General features: G+C 38.0%; 1 protein-coding gene and 1 pseudogene across 1 annotated transcript in view; one reads left to right on the forward strand and one right to left on the reverse strand.

Annotated features, from left to right (window-relative positions):
• The window catches only part of PSTPIP2 (proline-serine-threonine phosphatase interacting protein 2), a 78655-nt gene extending 56772 nt beyond the window's left edge, over positions 1–21883 (forward strand). The window contains exons 5-14 of the mRNA XM_039842521.1: positions 1467–1573; positions 6156–6218; positions 13289–13387; positions 13974–14019; positions 14865–14944; positions 17183–17281; positions 18030–18126; positions 18248–18329; positions 20731–20765; positions 21826–21883. Of these exons, the coding sequence (XP_039698455.1) occupies positions 1467–1573; positions 6156–6218; positions 13289–13387; positions 13974–14019; positions 14865–14944; positions 17183–17281; positions 18030–18126; positions 18248–18329; positions 20731–20765; positions 21826–21875 (758 nt within the window). The 3' untranslated portion in view covers positions 21876–21883. The remainder of the gene's footprint in view (positions 1–1466; positions 1574–6155; positions 6219–13288; positions 13388–13973; positions 14020–14864; positions 14945–17182; positions 17282–18029; positions 18127–18247; positions 18330–20730; positions 20766–21825) is intronic.
• Positions 11491–11604, reverse strand: LOC120591205 (uncharacterized; annotated as a pseudogene).
• Positions 21884–22351: the final 468 nt, after the last annotated feature.

Genomic DNA, 22351 nt, shown 5'->3' on the forward strand with positions numbered 1-22351 from the left:
TCCTAACAAGTAGTTTCATTTTTCTTATTAAAATAATAACTATTTATATTAAAAATTCAGATGAGACAGCTAAATATGAAGAAGATAGTAAACACTTGAATTTTCACTTCTTAGTGCGAAGCAGTTATCAGTGAACATGCCTCCAATATTTTTATTCAACACACATACACACGCATATGTATCTATTCATATAAATAAATATGATCATATCATGGCAGTGCTTCAGAATCTGTGCGGTGGGGTATATATTTAAAATTATTTTTAAGATGAAAAACATCAGTTTTTAATCATGCTAGCAATTTGGTATATCTTTCCAGACCTTTTTCTGTGCATTTACGACTCTCAGTCTCTCTCTCCTAATCTCTAATTTCAGACATACACACACATTACAGGCATTTTTTATAAATGAGAGTATACCATACGTATTTCTCTACAATTTGTTTTTTGTTAAACAATATATCATAGACATCTTTCCATTTAGTTCATATGGATCTGCCTTATTCTTTTAGATGTAAAATTTTTGATTTTACGGAATGCCAATTTTCTTCCAGAAAGGTTGTGTTGATTTTTTTCCCCACCAACAGTGCTATTTTTTCCTGTGCTCGCCAATACCACGAATTTTCATGCTTTTTAAATTTTGCCAAACTGAAAGGTAAAAAACAGTCTATCTCTGGGTTTTAAAGTTTTGCATTTTAAAAATAATTTTAATGCTGAATATATTTTCAATCTTTATTGACCATTTAGCAATCTTTTTTAAATTTCATGTTCTATAAACAACTTTTAATTTTGGAATATATAGATTTCTTTTGATTTGTGAAAACTCTGTTAATACAGCAATTTACTTTGTTACATAAATTACAAATATTTTTCCAATTTTCATGTCTCTTCTAACTTCGTTCGTATTATTTTGACACACACAGCTTAAAAAATTTTCTTTTAGATCAGATCTATTAGTTTTTCAAATGCATCAGTTTGTTTTCTTAGAACAAGTAAGATAAACATTTTAGTATTTCAATTATAGAGGTGAGTCGTGCTCATTGCAAAGATCTTAGAAATTGAGGGGGGAAATCAATAATGATCTTTCTGTCCAGAGATAACCATTGGTAACCAGAATTTTGGTGTACGATTTTCTTAAAAATGCTCAGGCACATGAGGTATTACACATCCTTAGAAGTCATCTAATGAGAAATAAGAATCAGATATGCAATTATAGTGGGTTTAGTAAGGGTTAAGGACAGTTAATGGTAGGAGGCTCAATTAAAGATCTGCTAGCCTTGGTCTTGGTGGCCAGGGCAATGCTGGGCACATAGCCAGGCTCAATAAATGTTGGCAGCCAACTGCAGTCGGTTAATTTAAGGACTTGATCCATATTTTGTATATATTTTAAGGTTTTGTACAGTTATGTATATTTGAATTCAAATGTATGAAGATCTTGTTTATTTATTTTTTTAACATTATTTTTGCAGAAGTAGACAATGTGGCACAATGCCACATTCAGCTTGCACAGACTCTAAGAGAAGAGGCCAAGAAGATAGAAGAATTCAGGGAAAGGCAAAAGCTACAACGGAAAAAGGTTGGGTTTGCATATACGTTAAGATTTTGCCTTTCTTCCGACAGAAAACTCTAGGCTTGCGTTTTCATTAAACTTTTTGGCTCAGCTCCTACTCTGATGCAGCTTTGCTCTTCTTTTTACCTACGAGATTATTTATTGGGGAACCATGTGGGGATTCCATCTCGATGGTTATGCCTCTGTGCCCACTTACGCCCCAGGCAAGTTCTTTTTTTTTAACTCTGGCACAATTCAGGGGACCAGCCTGCTTTCCTCTTCTTTTCATATCTGTTACCACTATTCAAACACTGACTGGAAAGGGGAACCCCTCTTTGTTCAGTAGAGTCTAGCACATCCAAGCTGGTGGGCTCTCAGACCAGTCTCTTTTTGGATAAGGCGGGAAGGGAAGGGTAAGGAGTGGAGGAGACACACTCTCCTCAGAGACCATAATGTAGTCCAAACTCCTTATTTTACAAACAGAGAAACTTAGGCCCTGGGAAGCCCAAGTTCTTTTAGTCTTCAAAGCAGATGTGCATAGGCTCTTTTTCATTGATAGGATTTATTCTGGCCAACTACATGGAAGAAGATGGGAGTGAGCAAGTTAACAAAACTGGAAAACATTTGGAAAGTTATAAGGATCAAGTGTTACTTAGACTAGACAAGCCACTATTCTGATTCCCTTCTATTTTATTCCTAAAAGATTTATATATTCTGGTTGGCCTGGCAGCCAAGTAGAGGGTCCTTCGAGAATTTCTTTTTTATATCTGGTCTTCATGGCTGGAACCCAGCTTCATATGGGGGAAAACCCCTTCCCTATCTGGATCCAAAGATTTCCACTTAGGTCTCCATAGACAGCTCTACATGGACTTTTTGGAAACTTTTCTTCATCCTGACCCTTTACTGTCTCAAGGTCATTGTCTGCAATGTGTATCCAATAAACGGCCAGCTGTTAAGGTTGATGCTACCCACACCTCAATCTCAGCAACTTTGCCTGTGGTTCTAAGTCAGTCTATTCCAGGGCTTAGTGACCACTTGGCATTTGGAGTGGGCAGCAGCATCTTAAGAGCCTGACTGCTTTACCCTCTATTGTCATTTTTTTTTTTTTTTACAATAGCTGTGCCTCTTACTAGGCAGGAAGGGTGGAAACTAACATTTAAGGAACACCATATCAAGTGCTTTCACTCAAAATCAAGCTATATTTACCAAGTCTGAAAGGTCCATCTGGCCAAAAGTATTTTTCAGAGCTGAAATAATATGTATATTGCACCCACCCACTGGATGGTCAAACACTTTTTGGATGACATTGCTAGCCCTACCCACCTTTCTAAAGGAATTACAATTTTTGAGAAGCAAAATGCCTTAGACAACCAAGTTCTATGCACAAATGATTTCCACTAAGAAGAGAGGGGTGACATTTCGTCACATTTTTAAATGCCCTGGGTAGCCCAAGTCATCTCAGAGAGTTTTGTTAGTTTTGCAAGGCTTCTGGAACTTCCTCTCCAAATGAGTTACAAAGAACAAATTGTCACAGCTAGAAGAATGTGTTCTGAGTTCTGTTAGGCAATAGAGCAGCCTGTGCTTAACCCACTGCCGTCATTCAAGTTCCCTATACAGCCTATGTGGTGTGCTTCCTACAGCAGGAAAATGCCTTTCCAGCTTTCTGGGAGAAGTCTAAAATTTATTAATATATTTGTAATTACTTGCATTACAATTAACTCTGGGTTATACCACTTTCGTATATAGATACTTTAAAAAAAAAAGATTCAAAAATTGGGGGAAAATGTGTCACTGTTAACTTCTCCTTTTCACTCATCAAACCCTGCATGTTTTGGTCTTTCACTTCTTGGAATTGAAGCCATTTTCACTTATCAGGGCAAGTCATCAGTTCATTTCTTTCAGTCAACTGGGGCAGGAAAGTACGGGTAGAATGGCTGGTCAGAAATTTATGGTGTACTCACTCATACAACTAACATTATCTGAGGATGGTGAATAGTACAGATATGCTCATCCTTCCCTCACGGAGTGTAGAGCATGGCCAGAGAGACTGACATGGCATAGTAATCATGATATAAAATGTGATGAGCTTTAAATGGTAGAGGAGATTAAGGTGCCTCTTGAACATAAAATAAAGCAGGGACACCTAAACTAATCTGTGGAGGCTGTTCAAACTCTTTTTGGCTGACGTTGCCAGCCGAAAATCAGAGAGTGAAAGGCAGTGAGAGAAGAGGCTGTCACCCCTAGGGAGGAGTCTCTGGAGCCATTCCCAGGAGTCTTGATGTGTTAGGGTACCAAATTTCCTTCCCCAACCCAGAAAGGTCTAAGTCTGACAGAGACAGAGACAGCACACAGGTCAGTCACTCTCTCGTCTGATGCTCACATGATTTTACCTTCTCAGCTAAGATTGAGACTATAACAGCAGAATTATGTTCTGCCTGTGTAGAGGGGCACTCCTTGGTTACAGAGTGATGCTTCCAGTTTTCAGAATACAGTCTGAGTGTGGGTAGACAGACTCCTAGGCAGCTGTTTCAGTAATTTACTGCAGGGTCATTTGGATCCTTTAAAAATCTCTTCTTCCTCTTCCCCATCCTCTTCTCCCCACCCTATAGCAGAGATGATTGTGTTTTTGCACTACTTTGTGTTATCAAAACAAAACAATCAAATTTCCATTGGCTTTGGTCTGAGCAAAAAGTCTGAGTCCTAAAAGAAGGACTTCCTCAAGGACACCTGAAAGAGGACCCTGACTTATTGGGGCCACCCCAGGTGGGATCACCCTATAAGCGAACATGGATATGAGGAGACTTAAATCAAAGTGGTGTAGTAGGCAGAGCAGGACTTGGTGTCACTGAGTGCCCTTGAGCAAAGGGTATCACTACAAGAGCCCCAGGGGTCACACCTGTCTGATTAGAGAGTTAGTCTGCTGCTCTCTAGGATCCTGCTGATGTGTGGATTCCAGGAATCCTTGAAGGCAGAGAGAGGAATGATATGAGGGGAAAAGGTCCGGCTCATGGTAGAGCTTTGTAGCCATCTGAGAGGTGCTTGAAGCAGGCATTATGTAGAACTCAGGGATAAGGAGGCCTGGCTCGGGCCATAAACTATAAATGGTTGTAGTTCCCAAACTGGAATAATGGCCATATGTATATTTGAATTAGAAAGGACTATGCGATAGACCAGCATTGCTAATTGATCTGCTTCATGGAGCCTGAGAAAATCAGGAACCATTATTAAATAAATAAAGCCACCTCCTCCTCCTGCCAGAGATGGTCACACAGGGGCTCGTGTGAACTCCATAGCTCCCTGTCTGTGATGGCGAGGATCTACCCGTGAGTCCTTACATGTGGCGATTATGCTGGAGCCCTGTCTGTTCTCTGTGTCTACAGTGTCTTCACCATTAGCAGGTGCATGGCCACCTCTTGGGTCCTCACTTTCAGTTCTCCGAAAGCCCTTGAGGCTCCCCTGAGAGAATTTCATGTATTCAGCAAAGCTTGTATTCGAAGTGAGACTATCCCAAATGTTTCATCCAGATATCTTGAAAAGATATATTTGTGTGTTACAGTAATAGAAACTACATTTTCCAGAAGAGAAACCACATTTGAATTTCATTTTCGATATCATTATTTGACCCGATATCATTTTGCACAAGAGCAAGGCCATGGCTCATTTTGAATTGTTGCGTCTCTTGGACTTTTATGTACTCATTTGCTTTTAGGGAGCTACCATTAGTATTATGGTACTTTAAGGAAACAATTAGGAACAAGGGCACAAGAGTCAGGTTCCTGGGTTCAAATCCCAACTCTACTAGGATATTTTGCTGAGAGTGTTTCCTTCGATAAATCAGTCCACCTCAATTTACTCTCAGGAAAATGAGAATAAGAGTATTCAGTTGTTGTGATGCATGAAAATTGCTTTGCACATAATAATGCTTAATAAATGGGAGCTATTATTTTTGTGTCTGAGAGGTACACTTTTATTATCAGCTTCATTACTTCGACTAATAAAAGTATTGCTGTCTCATAGCCACAACAAAGAAATTGCTCCCAAGTGAATTCGACAGAGTAGCTTACCTTTATTGGATTAGATGGAGCAAAAAGAACAGCTTCTTTTAGCTGTCCTACAAACATTTCTTCCTTTCATACTGCCTCGGTCCCTTGCTGGTTAAGAGTGTGTCTTTGATGGATGCCACAAAAGTGAATGTTTATAAATTCCTAATTTAAATGTGCTGACATAAGCTTACAGAGTAAAGACCCCCTTGAAAATATAAATGGCACTTTAACACAAGTTTTGATTCCTTTTTGAAACCAAAGTTCCCTGATTCCAGATTTGCTGAAGAGACTGCTTTAAGGTGATCAGTGATTCTCAATGGTGGCTGTCCGAGTTCAAAGGTAGATCTCATCATTAACCAGCCATAAGACCTTGAACAAATTGTTCAGCCTCTCTTTGCTGCAGTTTGCTCATTTATGAAATGGGAATAATAAATAGTACATCTACCTTTTGGGTCGTGTGAGGACTAAATGAGATGATCCATCTTGAACACTTAGCCTTCTAAATAAGCTGATATTAAGAATAATTTCTGTTTTTATTATTAAAAGTTCCTGTTCTCTCTTCACAGACAGAGCTTATAATGGATGCTATCCATAAACAGAAGAGCTTACAATTCAAGAAAACCATGGATGTAAGTTTCACTTTATTTTATATATTTTTTTTCCTGAAATCCTGTGCTGTATATGAGCATATTCCTACTTAAATAACCTTTCAGTAATGTTATTTATTAGTGCAGTGTTTTTTTTTAGTGGTTTGAATTTCCTTTTTAAGGCCATGGAAAGATCAAAGATGCAACTAAATAGTGGAAGCACGATGATGTTATCTTTCTGGTAACCTGGGAAAGTATAGCAAGTCAATTTAAATATTTCAGTCCAAGATACAAAAGCACATATACTGTATGATGCCATTTATCTTGTTGGATTTGAGCTTTTTCTCTGTGACTGTTCTGAATCTTGATTTGTTAACCCATTTTGTTGAGTGATCCCTTCTTGTTTTAAAAAATCTGCTAATCGTAAAAGTCTCCTTTTCTTTAAGTAATTTATTAAAAATTTCTTAACGAGTCAGAACTAAGACAGTTTGCTAGGGACCTCACTCTAGCTTTTCATGAATCTCTTAACTCTGGCTATAATGAACTCTATTATTGGAATCCATGACTTCATCTTTGCACAGAAGTATCATCATGATATTCTATGACTATGACATGATATTCAGTAACCAGTCAAAAAAGAAAATGTCACCAGTGTTGATGGCATATGGCCTGTTCTGCATCATTTTTTTTCTTTGCTGCAGATGACCTCAAAAGCAATTGATAAATAGGGAATGATGTCAGTGTAATGAAGAAATAGTGTTGGTTGAAATATGATTGCTCTTAGACCTTTTATATTTTAAACAGTCTGGGGCGAGCTTTCTCTCAATGAAAGAGAAAGCCTATTGATATGTAATTTTCTTAACTATTTCCCTATAGAGTTATATTAGTGTTATAACTTTTGCTTCGAGTGTCAAAAATAATTTAGAAAACTCAAAAGGAGAAAGACTATTATATTTACCCTTTTTTTTTTTCTTGCTTTCCATATTCCTTTTTCCTTCTGCTGTTCCAAGGTTTCTTTTTTGTCTTTTCAAAAAAATTTTTTTTCTTTTGTTTAGATAACTTCCTTTAGTTGTTCAGAATAGGTCTGCTAGTGACAAATACTCTTATTTTTCCTTCATCTGAGAATATCTTGATTTCTCCTTCATTCTTAAAGGATATTTTCATTGGATATGGGTTGTTGTTGACCGTTCTTTTTGTTGAGCACTTGAAAATACTGGGCCACCTCTTCATGACCTTTTTAGTTTCTATAAGAAATCTGATGTCATTCAAATTGATTTTTCCCTTTTGTTCATAATTTTCAGAAGTTCACCTATGTATCCTGTTATAGATTTGTTTGGGTTTATCTTGTTTAGAGTTTGAATCAGCTTCTCCAATCTATCCTTTGCCAAATTTGGAAATAAATTTTGAAAATTATTTCTTCAAGAACCTTTTCAGCCTACTTTCCTTCTCTTCTAGGATTCCAAAGATGTTCGTGTTAGATATCTGCTTATTTTTTTTTTTTCAGCCTATTTTCTCTTTGTTGTTCAGATTAGGTAATTTATATTGTTGTATCTTCCAGCACACTAATTCATTCTTCCGTCTCTCCCATTCTCTTCTTAGGCCCGTCTACTGAGTTTTTTACTTCCGTTATTATATTTTTCGGTTCTAGAATTTCCATCTGGTTCTTCTTTGTATCTTCTATTTCTTTGCTGAGCTTTTCTATTTCTTTGATGAGACACTATTTTTAAATTTGCTTCAAGTGTGTTTGTAATTGCTCATTGAATATTTTCATGATGACTACTTTAAAATCTGTCAGATAATTCTAACATCTGTGTCATCTTGATGTTTGCTTCTATTAATAGTATTTTTCATTCAGTTTGAGATCTTTCTGGTTCTTGGTATGATGAGTGATAGTCCACTGATTTTGGACATTTAAGTATTATGTTATAAGACTTTGGATCTTATTTAAACTTTCTGTTTAGCTGGCTTTCTTTGATACCACTCCAGCAGGGGTAGGTGAGGCACTGCCTCGTCATTGCTATGTGGGGATAAAACTCCCCCACCTTGGCATCCACTGACACCACAGGATATGTGTGGCCTTCTTACTACTAGAAGGTGGTTAATGTTCTGACTCTCCACTAGACCTCCTCTGACACCACCCCAGCAGGGAGGGTGTGCACTTCATTATTGCCAGGTGGTGTGGAAGTCCAGGTTTTCTACATGGTTTCCACTGGTACTGTGTGGAGGGCTTTGTCACCTCCTGGTGGGGATGAAAATCCCAGTTCCCTATTTGTCCTTCTCTAACCTGGATGTGGGAGTTGGGCATGGGAGTTGGTGAGGATGGAAGTCTAGACTCACCACTTGGCCTTTGCTGTATATGTGGGGTTGGGGCCACAGTTTTTATGTAGCTTATGGCTGTGGTAGAATGGTTATTTTTTTTTAAGGTTTCTGTTCTGCTAGGCTGCCCCTTTTCTGGTCTTTTGGCCTAAGAGAGAAAGTTTTTGTTGGGACTTTTTTTGTCTGTGTTCATTGGCATTTCTTGGTTGCCTGCTTCTTTGGTGCCCAGTCTGTGATATATGAGGCAAAAGGAAAACTCATGGAATTCAATTCTAGGTCACTCTTCCGAGACCAAGGCTGCTAGCTCTCTTTTCTTCACCTTTCAGAGTCTTCTTATGTTTGTTTTATACATAATGTCAAGGGTTTTTAATTGTGTTTGTGAGGAGAAATAGGGAAAGGTACATTTGCTCCCTCTTTGCAGAAGCCCTTTTAAAAACGTGTTTTGTGATACATTTTTAGAGCCATAAATATCATACCTCACTAATCTTTTACAAAGAATCTAAGATTTTATCTTTAAGAAATCATCAGAAATAAGAAAAAGTCATGAATTTGTAAATGATTTAGTGACCAAAGTATGGAGAAACATTAAATAATTTTTAAAAATTTTTATATTTTTTCTTTTCGATTATAGTTGACATACAACATTGTATTAGTTTCAGGTGTATAACACAGTGATTAGATATTTGTATACCTTATGAAGTGATCACCCAGAAGCCTAGTACCCATCTGACACCATACATAGTTACTACAATACTACTGGCTGTACTCCCCATGATAGACTCTACATCCCCATGACTAATTTTTACCTCTTAATCCCCTACCCGCTTCATACATCCTCTTACAAAATGTTCTCTGTATCTATGAGGTTGTTTCATGTTTGTTTGTTTATCCTTTTCTCTGGATTCCACATAAAAGTAAATTCATATGACATTATTCTTTCTCTGACTTACTCCACAAAGCACAATTCCCTCTAGGTCCATCCATGTTGCTGTAGATGGCAAGATTTCATTCTTTCTTATGATCGAATAATATTCCATTGTGTGTGTGTGTGTGTGTGTGTGTGTGTACCACCTCTTCTTTATCCATTTATCCATTGACAGGCACCCGGCATGCCTTCGTATCTTGGCTGTTGTAAATAATGCTGTAATGAACATGTGGATGCACGTGTCTCTTTGAAATAGTGTTTTAGGTTTCTTTGGATAAATATCCAGAAGTAGGATTCCTGGGTCCTTGTCTCTTGTTATAGCCTTTGTTTTTAAAATCTGTTTTGTCTGTTACTAGTATTGCTACCCCAGCTTTTTTTGTTCGTTTGTTTCCATTTTCATGAAATATCTTTTTTCATCCCTTTAAGTCTGTGTGTGTCTTTTGATCTAAAGTCCGTCTCTTGTAGACAGCATATGCCAGGGTCTTGTTTTCTTATCTATTCATCCATGTCTTTTGATTGGAGCATTTACTTCATTTACATTTAAAGTAATTGTTGCTAGACATATAGTTAATGCCATTTTATTATTCATATTTTTTATTTTTTTCTTCTCCTTAAAGAAGTCTCTTTAATATTTCTCGTAATACTGGTTTGGTAGTGATGAACTCTTAGCTTTTCTTGTCTGGGAAGCTTTTTATCTGTTCTTCGATTCTAAATGATAGCTTTTCTGGGTACAGTAATCTCGGTTATAGGTCCTTGCTTTTCATCATTTTGAATATTTCATGCCAATCCCTTCTGGCCTGCAAAGTTTCTGTTGAGAAATCAGCTCGCAGTCTTATGGGAGCTTCCTTGTAGGTAACTAACTGCTTTTTTCTTGCTGCTTTTAAGATTATCTCTTTGTCTTTAAGCTTTGGCATTTTAATTATGATGTGTCTTGGCGTGGGCCTCTTTGGGTTCATCTTGTTTGGGACTCTCTGCACTTCCTGGGCTTGTATGTCATTTCCTTTGCCAGGTTAGGGAAGTTTTCCATCACTATTTCATAAAATAGGTTTTCAATTCCTTGCTCTCTCTCTTCTCTTTCTGGTATCCCTATGATACGAATGTTGGTACACTTGATGTCCCAGAAGCCCCTTAAACTATCCTAATATTTTTGGATTCTTTTTGCTGTCCTGATTGGATGTTTTTTGTACCTTATCTTCCAAATCACTGATTTGATTCTCTGCTTTATCTAATCTATTGATTCACTCTAATGTATTCTTTATTTCAGTTATTGCATTCTTTATTTCTGACTAGTTCTTTTTTATGTTTTCCCTCTCCATTTTCATGTTTCCTATCTCTTTCTTGAAGTTCTCTGAGATCATTGAGCGTCTTTATAACCAGTATTTTGAATTTGGCATCTGGTAGATTGCTTGTCTTTATTTTGTTCAGTTCTTTTTCTGGAGCTTTGTCCTGTTCTTTCATTTTGGACATGTTTCTTTGTCTCCCCATTTTGGCTGCCTCCCTAGGTTTGCTTCTACGTATAGTTAGAGCGGCTATGTCTCCCCATCTTAGTAGAGTGGCCTTATTAGTAGGTGTCCTATGGGGCCCCATGGTGCAGTCTCCCTGGACACCTGTGCTGGGTGCTTCAGGTTTGCCCCTTTTAAGGTTGTGTGTGCCCTCCTGTTGTAGTTGAGCCTTGGTTTCTGTTTGTATGTCAATGGGAAGGATTGACCCTCAGGCTGATGGATTGTGAGGACTGCTTATGACTACAGTGGAGGAGTTGTTGTACAGGGGCTGACCCTACAGAACAGAATTTGTTTTAGCAGGACTCTGGTGCCTACCCAGTCTGCCTTTGGGTGTGTTATTTGTGGAGGTGGCTAGGCAGTACTGGGGCTTGTTCAGAACCAGCCACCAGATGTTCCAGCCCCGGGAACTCCTGGGAGGGGCCCTGCCACAGGCCAAGTTCACCTGCCTCCTGTGCCCTGGTCAGGGCCACTTGGAATGAGCCACAAAGCTGTCTTCCACCCGCATTGGGCTTAGAGGTACCTGGGAGAGGCTAAACTGCAGACTGAGGCTGGCCGAAGATTTTGTTTTAAATGCCTACAGCACCTGGTATTCCAAGGTGGTCTCCCATCCAAGTACTAACCAGGCCCTGCTTAGCTCCTGAGATCAGACGGGATTGGGCACGTTCAGGGTGGCATGGCCATAGATGGCTGAAGATTAACTAAATTTTGTAACTTTTAAAAATATGATTATGAGGACTATGTAGCAACGGAGAAAAATGCTTAATATGTTATATTTAAAAATAATGTAAGATAAAGCTTGATCACTGACAACATTAACATTTAAGGCTTCTTTAGAGCAAAAGAAAAAAGTATTATTTTATACATGGTTTTAAGACATGATAAATGAGAAAAAAAATATTTATAACTTATATAACATACAGCCAGTTAATGTTTCTTATATAGACTAAACTCTGAAAAACCAATTAAAGAATGCTCCAGAAGAAAAGTAGGTAAGAAATGACTAGAAAGGATATACCACCTTAGTAGTAATATAATAAATACAACTAAAACAACAATATGCTAACGTTCCTGTTAGTATTATAAAAGGTTAAAAATATTTTCTAAACTTGGTGTTGGTGAGACTGTGAGGAAACAGGTACTCTTGTATGTTTTGGTAGGAGTATAAATTGGTACAACCATTTTGAAGAGAAGTTCAATGTGTATATCCTCTTTTACCAAACAATCTCTCTTCCAGGAATTTAACTTGTATAAATTCACACTACCCAAAATAAAATCAGAGTACTTTTCTGTTTTAAAAAAATGGGAAGCAAGATAAATGTCCACGAACAGAGTTGGTTAAGAAAATTATGGCATGTGTGTGTGTGTGTGTTCACTTACAACCATGAAAGTGTTCAGCTACAGAGCCCGTGCTTGATACAGAGAAAGGTCTATACATATTGTTGCAAAAGAATTGTTGCATGAATATCTTATCTGCTTGTAATACTGAAAATTTCCAAACTTGGATTTCTATGTGTGTATAGTATGGGACAGAATTGGAAGGTTGTTTACTGAAAGGTCAACCTCAACTGAATTACAGGGATTCTGAGAAATGTAGGGAAACAAATGAAATATTTGATAAGCACGAACCATCTCTGCAAGAGAGTCTTCATTCTTAACGAAGCACTTTTCTTTCTGGTCACCATTTTAACTTATTAGCTAACTGAATCACAGCTTTCCTTTGTTCAGACAAGTTAAATCTTTGCTGAAACAAAATTATTTGATTCGCTACCTATAGTGTGTGAACTGTTTACATCTCATTGGTAGTCATGGTAGCACAGAATAGATCATGACCTACTTTTAAAGTAGCCCAAACAGAATCCTTTATATCAAAAAGGAACTGGACCACCAGTAAGCAACAGAAATGATGGGACTGATAGCACTGTCCACAGGCTATGGCGAGGCACATTAGAATATTGAAGTATAATTACAATTACCATGACCATATGATTGCATCTAAGTTCCGAGGGTTATGAATATTGTGTAAATGTTGGATAACATATTTTATAGTTACATATATATTTTGATTTTGCCCATTTGAACTTCCATCTTTTGTTCTAGTCAATTTTTAAAGCTCATGTACTTTGTTTACCAAATAGGAGTTATTCCCTTGATCGGGTTGCCACTATGTACATAATTTGGAAAAGGGCTAGAGAGCTCTTCCAGAGACAGAGAAGAAAGAACATCTGCCCTCTGAGTGGCCATGTTTTAGTGATGATTACAGCCCTATTCAGGGTGCTGTGTTTTTTGCTGGGCTTGACAGGCTAGAGTGGCTGTTTCTCAGGGTTATGTTCTGCTCACCTATTTCGGTTCTCTTTTGACTCATAACTCAGGCAAAGAAGAACTATGAGCAGAAATGCCGAGACAAAGATGATGCAGAGCAGGCTGTCCACCGAAGTGCCAACCTCGTAAACCCAAAGCAACAAGAAAAGGTACCTGGGAGGGCTGACCTGAAAAATCTGAGATTTACTTTATTGAGCTAAAGCCAGTTATTAATAATCTTAATTTAAAATAGACCTGTCCCCTGGGCTCCTGGCAATATCTTCCTTTAGGCTGTTAGGATTCTCTAAACTAGAAAAACCCTTGTCACATTTTGGGGGTTGTGGAAGAGCTAGAGGAAGGAGGCCATGGGGGAGGGAAGGAGGTGATAAGAAGTGGGGGAGAGGGTTTTGATTTTATTTTTCATCTTTCTTCAAAACTCAACTTACATATTCTTTGTAGCCAGGCTGCCTCCTGCTTGGGTGTATTATAAACTTAATTTTATAAAATCCAGATATAAAGGCGTCAGCAAACAAAAGGCAGGGGTATGTTTTTAGGAAGACATAGGGCAAGATGCTTGATGGATATTTTCCAATGGTGATAAAATTAGAGGGCAAGTTGAACGGTTTGCTTTTGAGTGCAACATAGGGAAGACTTGGACTAGCACTCATCTCTTCACACTCACTGTTTTTAGATCTGTTCTGCCAACTGAATCCTGGCCCAGCATTCCTGATCTCTTGTTCTTTTTTGTCCTCACAGCTTTTTGTGAAACTAGCAACTTCAAAGACAGCAGCAGAGGACTCGGGTGAGGGACTGCTCCCAGGGATGGGGGAGGATTGTGGTAGGGTTTGCATTATCCTAAATCTGTCTGAGAAAGGTAGTTTTATATACCTTACAATGAAGAACATATGGATATACAGTAGGATTAATCAGAAGGGAGAACCAGGGAGGAAGGATGGGAAGGAGAGAAAGGAACAAATGAGGCAGCAGTTCCTGGCCACTGCTTGCTTAGTGTTACTGCTTTTTACATGTAGTCGCATGATGGTGGTGGTGGGGTCGTGTGGCAGCTACTTTGTAATGAAGTGCTCACTCTGATTTATTGGGAACATCTACCTGAAAAGCTCATTTCAGCCCTGATACCTCTTATCCACTGTGAAAGAAACAGCCAAGTTGCGAGGACTCGTCATCGCTGAAATCTAAGATCCAAATCCAAGGTGTCTAATTCCCAGAATATCTTGCAGGAAATAAGCCTTTCATGGCCCGAGTCATTTAAGACGTCTCTAACCCCCAAACTAAAATAATTTGGTGCCCCTTTAGGGCTTAAGGTAGTTCTCTTTTTCTGCATTCCTCATTCGATGATTTCCTGAAAATGAAAAGAGGTGGAAGCTATTGAGGCCACATTAGACAAGGAAAACTCTGGTTGAGGTTCTTTGTCTGCTTTCACTTCCCCTCTTGGATCATTTCTTGCTAATTGCTTGGTTCTGTGCTAATTTCCCAAAGATATGAGAGTGAGAGGTGTGATTCTGGCCTTCCAAATTTCTGAGCTCCGTGGAACCTTGTGAGCTCACCGCCATTCGGATGAGCCTGAGGGGTGTCTGCGAGTGCCCTCCCATCTAGTTTCTGAACCCAGGCCCCTCCCTTCCATTGCAGACAAGGCGTACATGCTGCATGTCAATATGCTGGATAAGGTCCGAGAAGAGTGGCAGAGCGAGCACATCAAGGCCTGTGAGGTAACTGGAAGCTGCTTAGGAGGGGACGGGTCTTCATCCTAGAACTTGTAGAATCTACTTTTGTAGAAATATTCCACTCCCTTATTATGCGCCCCCATCCACAATTCTGATAGACTACTTGAGAGAAGATTAGAAATCAGGAATTTAAGTGGAGAATGAAAGGAACTATAATGTTTTCCCCCAAACCTCATCTTTCTGCCTCCTTCCTCTCCTGACCATGCTGTCCACTTCTGTTCAAGGTCTTCCTCTGATATTGAGTTAGTGGGGTTATTGAGTTATTGGGTCCCCCCTTCTCTGATCTCCTACCCTGATGAGACAGATGAATCAATTAATGGTTAATTAAATAATTACCTTTCAGGAGGCTCACATGTACTTGTGACGTAACCTGGAAACTTCCTCAAATTTCTGTCGCCCTATCTATACATCTTATCAGTGGTTCTCTAAGTGAGGTTCCAGGAACTGTAGCATCAGCATTGCCTGGGAACTTGTCAGAGATTCAAATTCTCAGACCAATTCCAGACCTACTGAATCAGGAACTCTGGAGTTAGCCCAGTAACCTCTTTGATAATAAGCCCTCCAGGTGATTCTGATGCAAATTCAAGCATGAGAATCACTGATCTACACACCCCACTCCCCTCCCTCCTTTCCTCCTGTTGCAATAGAAATTGTGCTGTTCCCTCCCTATCAGGATTTTCTCCCACCACCTGGGCTCAGGATCCCACCCATCTGGCTTTCCCCGACTGCCTTATGCACAGCTCCATTTAACGTGAACTGCTATTATTTACACACACTCAGCTCATTCCTGGCTTTAAAACTTACCCACAACAAGCTGTTGCTTCCCATCTCATACCCTCTCCTCTCTTCTCGAAGGAGCCGTCTCCACATCCTCATTGCTCCTGCCTGTCCCGGCCTGCTGTGTCTGGGGTTTGCTCCCGTGTAGCTGCTCTCTTTGAGAAAGCAGTGATTTTCTTGGTGTGAGGTCCAGCAAGCCTTTGCAGTTTCTAATCTTATTTGACCTGTCTTTACCGTCTGATACTGTGGGTTACTATCCCCCTTCTAAAACACTCATTTCTGCTTTACTTCCTTTACCTTACAACTCTCATAGAAAAGCCTGAAATAATGCCATTTTTATGAGGTTTAGGAACGTACAAAGCAATATGATATACCTCTAATGGATGCATACATATTATACAAATCTGCATGGGAATGATAAAATTTAAGATAATGGTTATCTGTGGGAAGGAGGAAGGTGATGGAGACTGGGGAAAAGCACACAGGGATTTAACAGAATCTGGAGCAATTATGGCCAAAATTTTTGACAAAGCTAGGTCATTGGTACATGGAATTTATTATATTGCTCTCATGATTCTGTCTATGAAATACTCCATAATAAAAATAATGTAATTTTTGTATACAATGTATAGTATATAAATACTAAAATTTACAGGTGAAATAATGTCTTTGTTTCAAAATATTTCAGGGAGTAGATGAGTTGGTAGGGGTGTAGGTAAAACAGAATCGGTTGTGAGTTGGTAAATGTTTATACTATTCTGTCTATTCTTGTATATGTTTGAAGTTTTACATTATAAAAGTTTTAAAATGTAATAGTGTTATATCTAATATTTTAAAAATATGCTAACATATAACATTCACTGTTGAATAGAATAGCATTCACTTTGTAGAATAGCTTGATTTTCCAAAAAAAAAAAAATTTGGATATTTATTAATGTTTAAAAAACTATTGTTTAGGCAGTGACTTAAAAAAAAACTTTTTTATTAAGGAAAATTTCAAACATACACAACAATAGAAGACAAGTACAAGGACCCCCATATATTCTTCAACTAGCTACAATTATGACCATCTTGCCAATTGAAGTCATTCATTGGTGTACGTGTGTTGGGGGGTGGGATGGTCAACCTTTTGATTCTGAGGCTCTGTTTGGCTTCTTAGTCAGAGGTGCCCCTCAGGCATCTGGAAATGGGAGCTGAAATTCATAACCTATTACCTTTCAGAGTTATTCAATTCAGTTTATGTTAATACCATATTAGAATCCATTTGCATTCTTTGCTTGCTCTAAGAGTTTATTATGAGTTTTCTCAGTGGTGAGGGGAGTACCCTAAATAGGACAATAAGCTTACTGATAATTGAGGGTTGACATTGTTTCTTAAGTCATAGCCAGTCTAGAAAAGTGACCCCTTTCTCTGCACGTGTATTTACATGTAGTTATATTTCTGTAGGTGTTGGAGGCTCAAGAATGTGAACGAATAAACTTCTTTCGGAACGCATTGTGGTTACACATGAATCATCTGTCGAAACAATGTGTCAAAAGTGATGATGTAAGTCACAGAGGCATCCATGGAGAGTTCATTAGCTCATACCCCTCATTTGAGGCCCAGATAGGTACAGCAACTTGCCCAGGGCTACACAGTGAGTTGGTGGAAGGACCCAAATAGACACCTAACCTAAGAGACGCCTGACTCTTGGTCTACTTTGCTGTCTTGATTTTCTTTTTAAGAAATTCGGAGTCAGGGCAGGAGATCAGAGAAAGGGGACCCAAATCTAGTTTAATTTGTGGAAGACAGAGAAGTCACAACATGAATGTACTAGTAGCCTGACCCATGCCCAGGTAATGGTCACTCCAGGGCTCAGGATTTGCTTTAGTGGCATTCTTTGGGCCATTATCCAGGTTTAACTTGTGTGCAGCTATCCTCATGGGGTTCCCAGGTCTCAGAGGGACCAGAATCAAGTCAGCACAGCCTTCTTTGCTAAGAAATAGCCACCCTTACTTCAGTGAGACATTTACTTTAGAATAACAATTGAACACACAAAAAGCCTGTAGGATTGAATGGAAGAAGTTATCTCCAAGTTAAGTAATTGTCTTTGTGTTTGTGCGTGGCATTGGTCTTGTGTCATAGGACTTGGTATCTCTATTCTTTATCCTATAAGTATTAAAAAAAAAAAACAACAACAAAAAACCAAACAAATTCCAAAACAAAATTTGGAAATGAGTCAGCCTTTCATCAAGCCACCTGTTTTAATAAGCTGTGCCACAATTTTGATGGACATCCCTCTTCTTTTTGTTAGATGTATGAAGAAGTTCGTAAGAGTTTAGAAATGTGCAGCATCGAGAAAGACATTGAGTACTTTGTGAATCAACGAAAAACTGGACAGACTCCACCAGGTGAATAGAGCAGTAGGGTCGGGAGTTTGTTTAAGCAATTCTATTAGTTTTTTTTGTCACGTGTCATTGAGAATGGAAGACATCTGCCTCTTTACATTTTGTTTCTTGATGATTTCTCTAGCACCCATCATGTATGAAAATTTCTACTGCCCCCAGAAGAATGCAGCCCCACCAGGAAAGGCTACAGGGCCTAACTTGGCAAGGTAATAACCAGCTTCCTTTCACATGAGGAAAAATACTATTTTTTTAGTCTTTTTGTTCCCCCAGCTTTATTGAAATATAATAGACAATTAATTGCTCATTTACATTATACGATTCAATCAGTTTTTTTCAATTATAGTCGGCATATAATAATATATTAGTTTCAGTTGTATAGCATATTGATTAAAGATCTATATAACTCATGAATTGGTCACCCCACTAAATCAGGTACCCCTCTGCCTCCTTAGATATTTTTTACAACACTTTTGACTGTTTTACTTATGTTACACTTTATATCTCTGAGACTACTTTGAATCTATCCATTTGTACTTCTTAATCCCTTTGCCCTTTTTTACCATCCCCCCAACCCCTCCTCCCATCTAGTAGCCCTCAAAATATTCTCTGTATCTATGAGTTTGTTTCTGTATTTGTTGTTGTTGTTTATTTTGTTCTTTAGATTCCACATGTACATGAAATTACACAATATTTGTCTTTCTATCTCTGACTTATTTCATTCAGTGCAATACCCTCGAGGCAATATCTTTTTTCATCCCTTTCCTTTTAGTCTGTGTGTGTCTTTTAATCTGAAGTGAGTCCCTTGTAGGCAGCATAGGTAGGGGTCTTGTTTTCTTATCCATTCAGCTTCTCTATCTTTTGGTTGGAGCACTTCATTCTTTTCCATTTGTGGTACTTGTTGATAGGAAGGTAGTTATTACCATTCTTTATTTCTGTTTTTGATATGTGTTTTTTTTGTTTCTTTTCCTTAAAGAAGTCCCTCTAACATTTCCTATAATACTGGTTTGGTATTGATAAATTCCTTTAGCTTATTTTTGTCTGGGAAGCTCTTTATGTGTCCTTTGACTATAAATGATAGCTTTGCTGGATAAAGTATTTTTGGTTATTGATCTATGTTTTCAACACTTTGAATATTTTGTGCCAAGCCCTTCTGTCCTGAAAAGTTTCTTTTGAGCTTCTTTGTAGGTAACTAATTGCTTTTCTCTTGCTGTTTTTAAGATTCTCTTTGTATTTAACCTTGGCATTTTAATTATGATGTCTTTTAGTGTGGACCTCTTTAGGTTCATTTTTTTTGAGACTCTTTGAGCTTCCTGGGGTTGTATGTCTATTTCTTACACCAGCTGAGGGAAGTTTTCCATCATTATTTCTTCAAATATATATTCAACTTCTTGTTCTCCCTCTTCAGGTACCCCTATGACATGGAAGTTGTTACCCTTAATTTTGTCCCATAGCTAATTAAACTATTTTTCTATTCTTGGTTACTTTTTTCTTGCCATTCTGTTTGGGTGTCCTTGGCTTCTCCTTCCTCGATATTGGTGTTTCGATCCTCTTCCTCCACTTTATTGATTCCCTCTAATACACTCTTCATCTCATATAATGTAGTCTTCATTTCTGACTGGTTTCCTTTTATGATTTCCATTTCCATTTTTATGTGTGTGTGTGTTTTTTTTATTTCTTTGTTAAAGTTCTCACTGAGTTCATCTACACTTCCCATAAGTTCATTAAGCATCTTTATAACCAGCGTTTTGAACTCTGCATCTGTTAGATTGCTTGACTCCATTATTTCTGGATTAGTATGCTGAGTGAAATAAGTCAGACAGAGAAAGATAAATACCATATGATTTCACATATGTGGAATCTAAGAAACAAAAAGAACAAACTAATTGAAAACAGACACAAATATAGAGGACAATCTTGTGACGGCTAGAGGGGCGGAGGTTTGGGGGACTGGGAAAAACGGGTAAAGGGTTAAAGAAGTACATTAGTAGTTGGTAGATGGTCACAGGGATGGGGAGCACGGCATAGGGAATGCAGTCAGCAGTAATGTAATGGCTAGGTGGAGAGCCAGAAGAGAGAAAGAACAATTAGGGGGATCGTTTTATAAACTATATAAATGTCTAACCAATGTACTGTATACTTGAAACTAATAATAAAATAAAATAAAAAAGAAAATAATAACTATGTGAGGTGGAGAATATGTCAAAAAAAAAAAGAACCACAAAAAACAGTTCATGTGAATTAGCTCCTTTAATCCTCACAGTGAAGTGGGAGCTGTTTGTATTTCCTATTTTACACGTGGAAATGCTGATGTACAAGGAGATCAGGAAATCTCACCCACACAGCTGAGATGTCCCTCCTGCCCATATGGTTTGTGGTGTCAGGGCTCTGTGCTCCTGACCACGGTGCATCCTGCTCCTCAGAATAACAGAATGTCTGCAGTGTAGATTGCAGTAGGTCAGTGCTTCAGACCTTTGGCTTCATCTCCATTTTTCTTGTCTTGCAAAGCAGAAACCAGATATGATTAGAATGCATTATGCTTGTTATATGAAGTAGAAAATTAGAAAAACAAGAACGCATCTGAAAGATTTTTGTTTACATTTCTTACAGGAGGGGACCTCTCCCAGTCCCTAAAAGTTTACCAGGTATGTCACCGAGAAAGGCCTTTGGAAACGCTTGTCAGGTTTTCCTTAAGGTTGAGTAGCTAGAATGTTTAAATAAAAGGAAAAATGGGAATAAATAGAATTAAATATGTAAGAGAATAAGTCTATATTAGAATCTTATTATAATACTATGTGTCACAAAGCAGGATTTGGTAATTGTGGTCTACTTTATAGCTTAGAGAATTTAGTTCCTGGAGTGCCAAAAGAAACTTTTTATAAGACAGTCTTACTTAAGAAATTATTTCAACTTGGCTGTGAGAACAGCAGAGCTGAGATATAGTTTCCTTTGGATTAAACAGAAATATAATTTATAGAAAGCATAGATGTCTGGAACCGTGTAATTTAATATTATATATATTTTATATTGTCCATAATTGGATCTTTCGCTAGTCACTAGTCTCCTTTTTTCCCTAAATTCTTATGATACCACTGGAAGAACTACACATTTGATCATTTTTTTTAATAGTTATATTTCTTAGATAATTATGAGACCCTTGAGGGCAAGCATTTGTTTTTCCTGTATCATTCACAATACCTAACACAGTACTAAGCATTTAGTAGGTACTCAACAAATATCTATTATTTGTATAAAAGAAAGATATGCCTATCTATGTTCAAGGGATTGAGGGAAGAGACAACTAATGCTGTACTTAGCAGCTTAGCAAAAAATTAGTGACTGAAAAAAAATTTCGTGGCTGAAATGACATCTTTGAACAATAAAAGGATTTAAAATTTTTCTTATTGCCTTGTAATTATGACTTGATAATGTCGGACTTATTTTTGTCTATTTTTGAAGATGACTTTACTGTGGGTGCTGCTCTCTGGGCATAGATGAAAAGGGCAAAGAAATCATAATAGTGAATTCCAGAATATTCTCTTGTTTATAGTTATGACTACCATTTGTAGTTTTTATTGCCAGCTATATTTTCTTACTAAAGGGAAGTCACTAGAATCTTTGAGTGGAATGCCTTGATTTGAAAGGGCAAGATCTTATCATGGAAAAATGTTGGATTCATGTTGTTTTGTGCCCCACCCTTTGCAGATGACCCAGGTTACTCTGTGATTGATAACTACAGTTTGATCTACCAGTAACATCAATGGTAAGAGCCTTTAATCATTTTCATGTGATCAAATTGCATTTAGCCTGGCGATTGTATTTTTGAAGACTTTGATGCTTCTTTATAACACCACTACAAGCAAGCAAGGCCTTGCAACAGGTTGGCACACCTGTAGGTGTGGTGTTCCTGCAGGATGACTTCTCTGGATCCCACCACTGAAATGGAACTGGAGACCACTCTGTACCTATTTGAATGAGGGTATTTTTCCTTCATTAATTATTCTACAACTCTTTATCTTGCTCTCATTAAACTCTGTAGTGGCTATTACACACCTACACTTAAGGCAATGCTCACAAACAAAACGCACCTGATTCTCACACCTTCATTCCCAAAAAAGGAAAAGTCAGGTAAAAGAAGTGGATAAAAATAAGGCAAATGGTATTACACTCTCCGAACACACAAAGGTATCAAAGGGTCATCTTCCACCAGATTATTACTACTGGGATTCTT

The sequence above is a fragment of the Pteropus medius genome, unplaced genomic scaffold, assembly GCF_902729225.1.
Source record: "Pteropus medius unplaced genomic scaffold, Ma_sr-lr_union100, whole genome shotgun sequence".
Lineage (NCBI taxonomy): Eukaryota > Metazoa > Chordata > Mammalia > Chiroptera > Pteropodidae > Pteropus > Pteropus medius.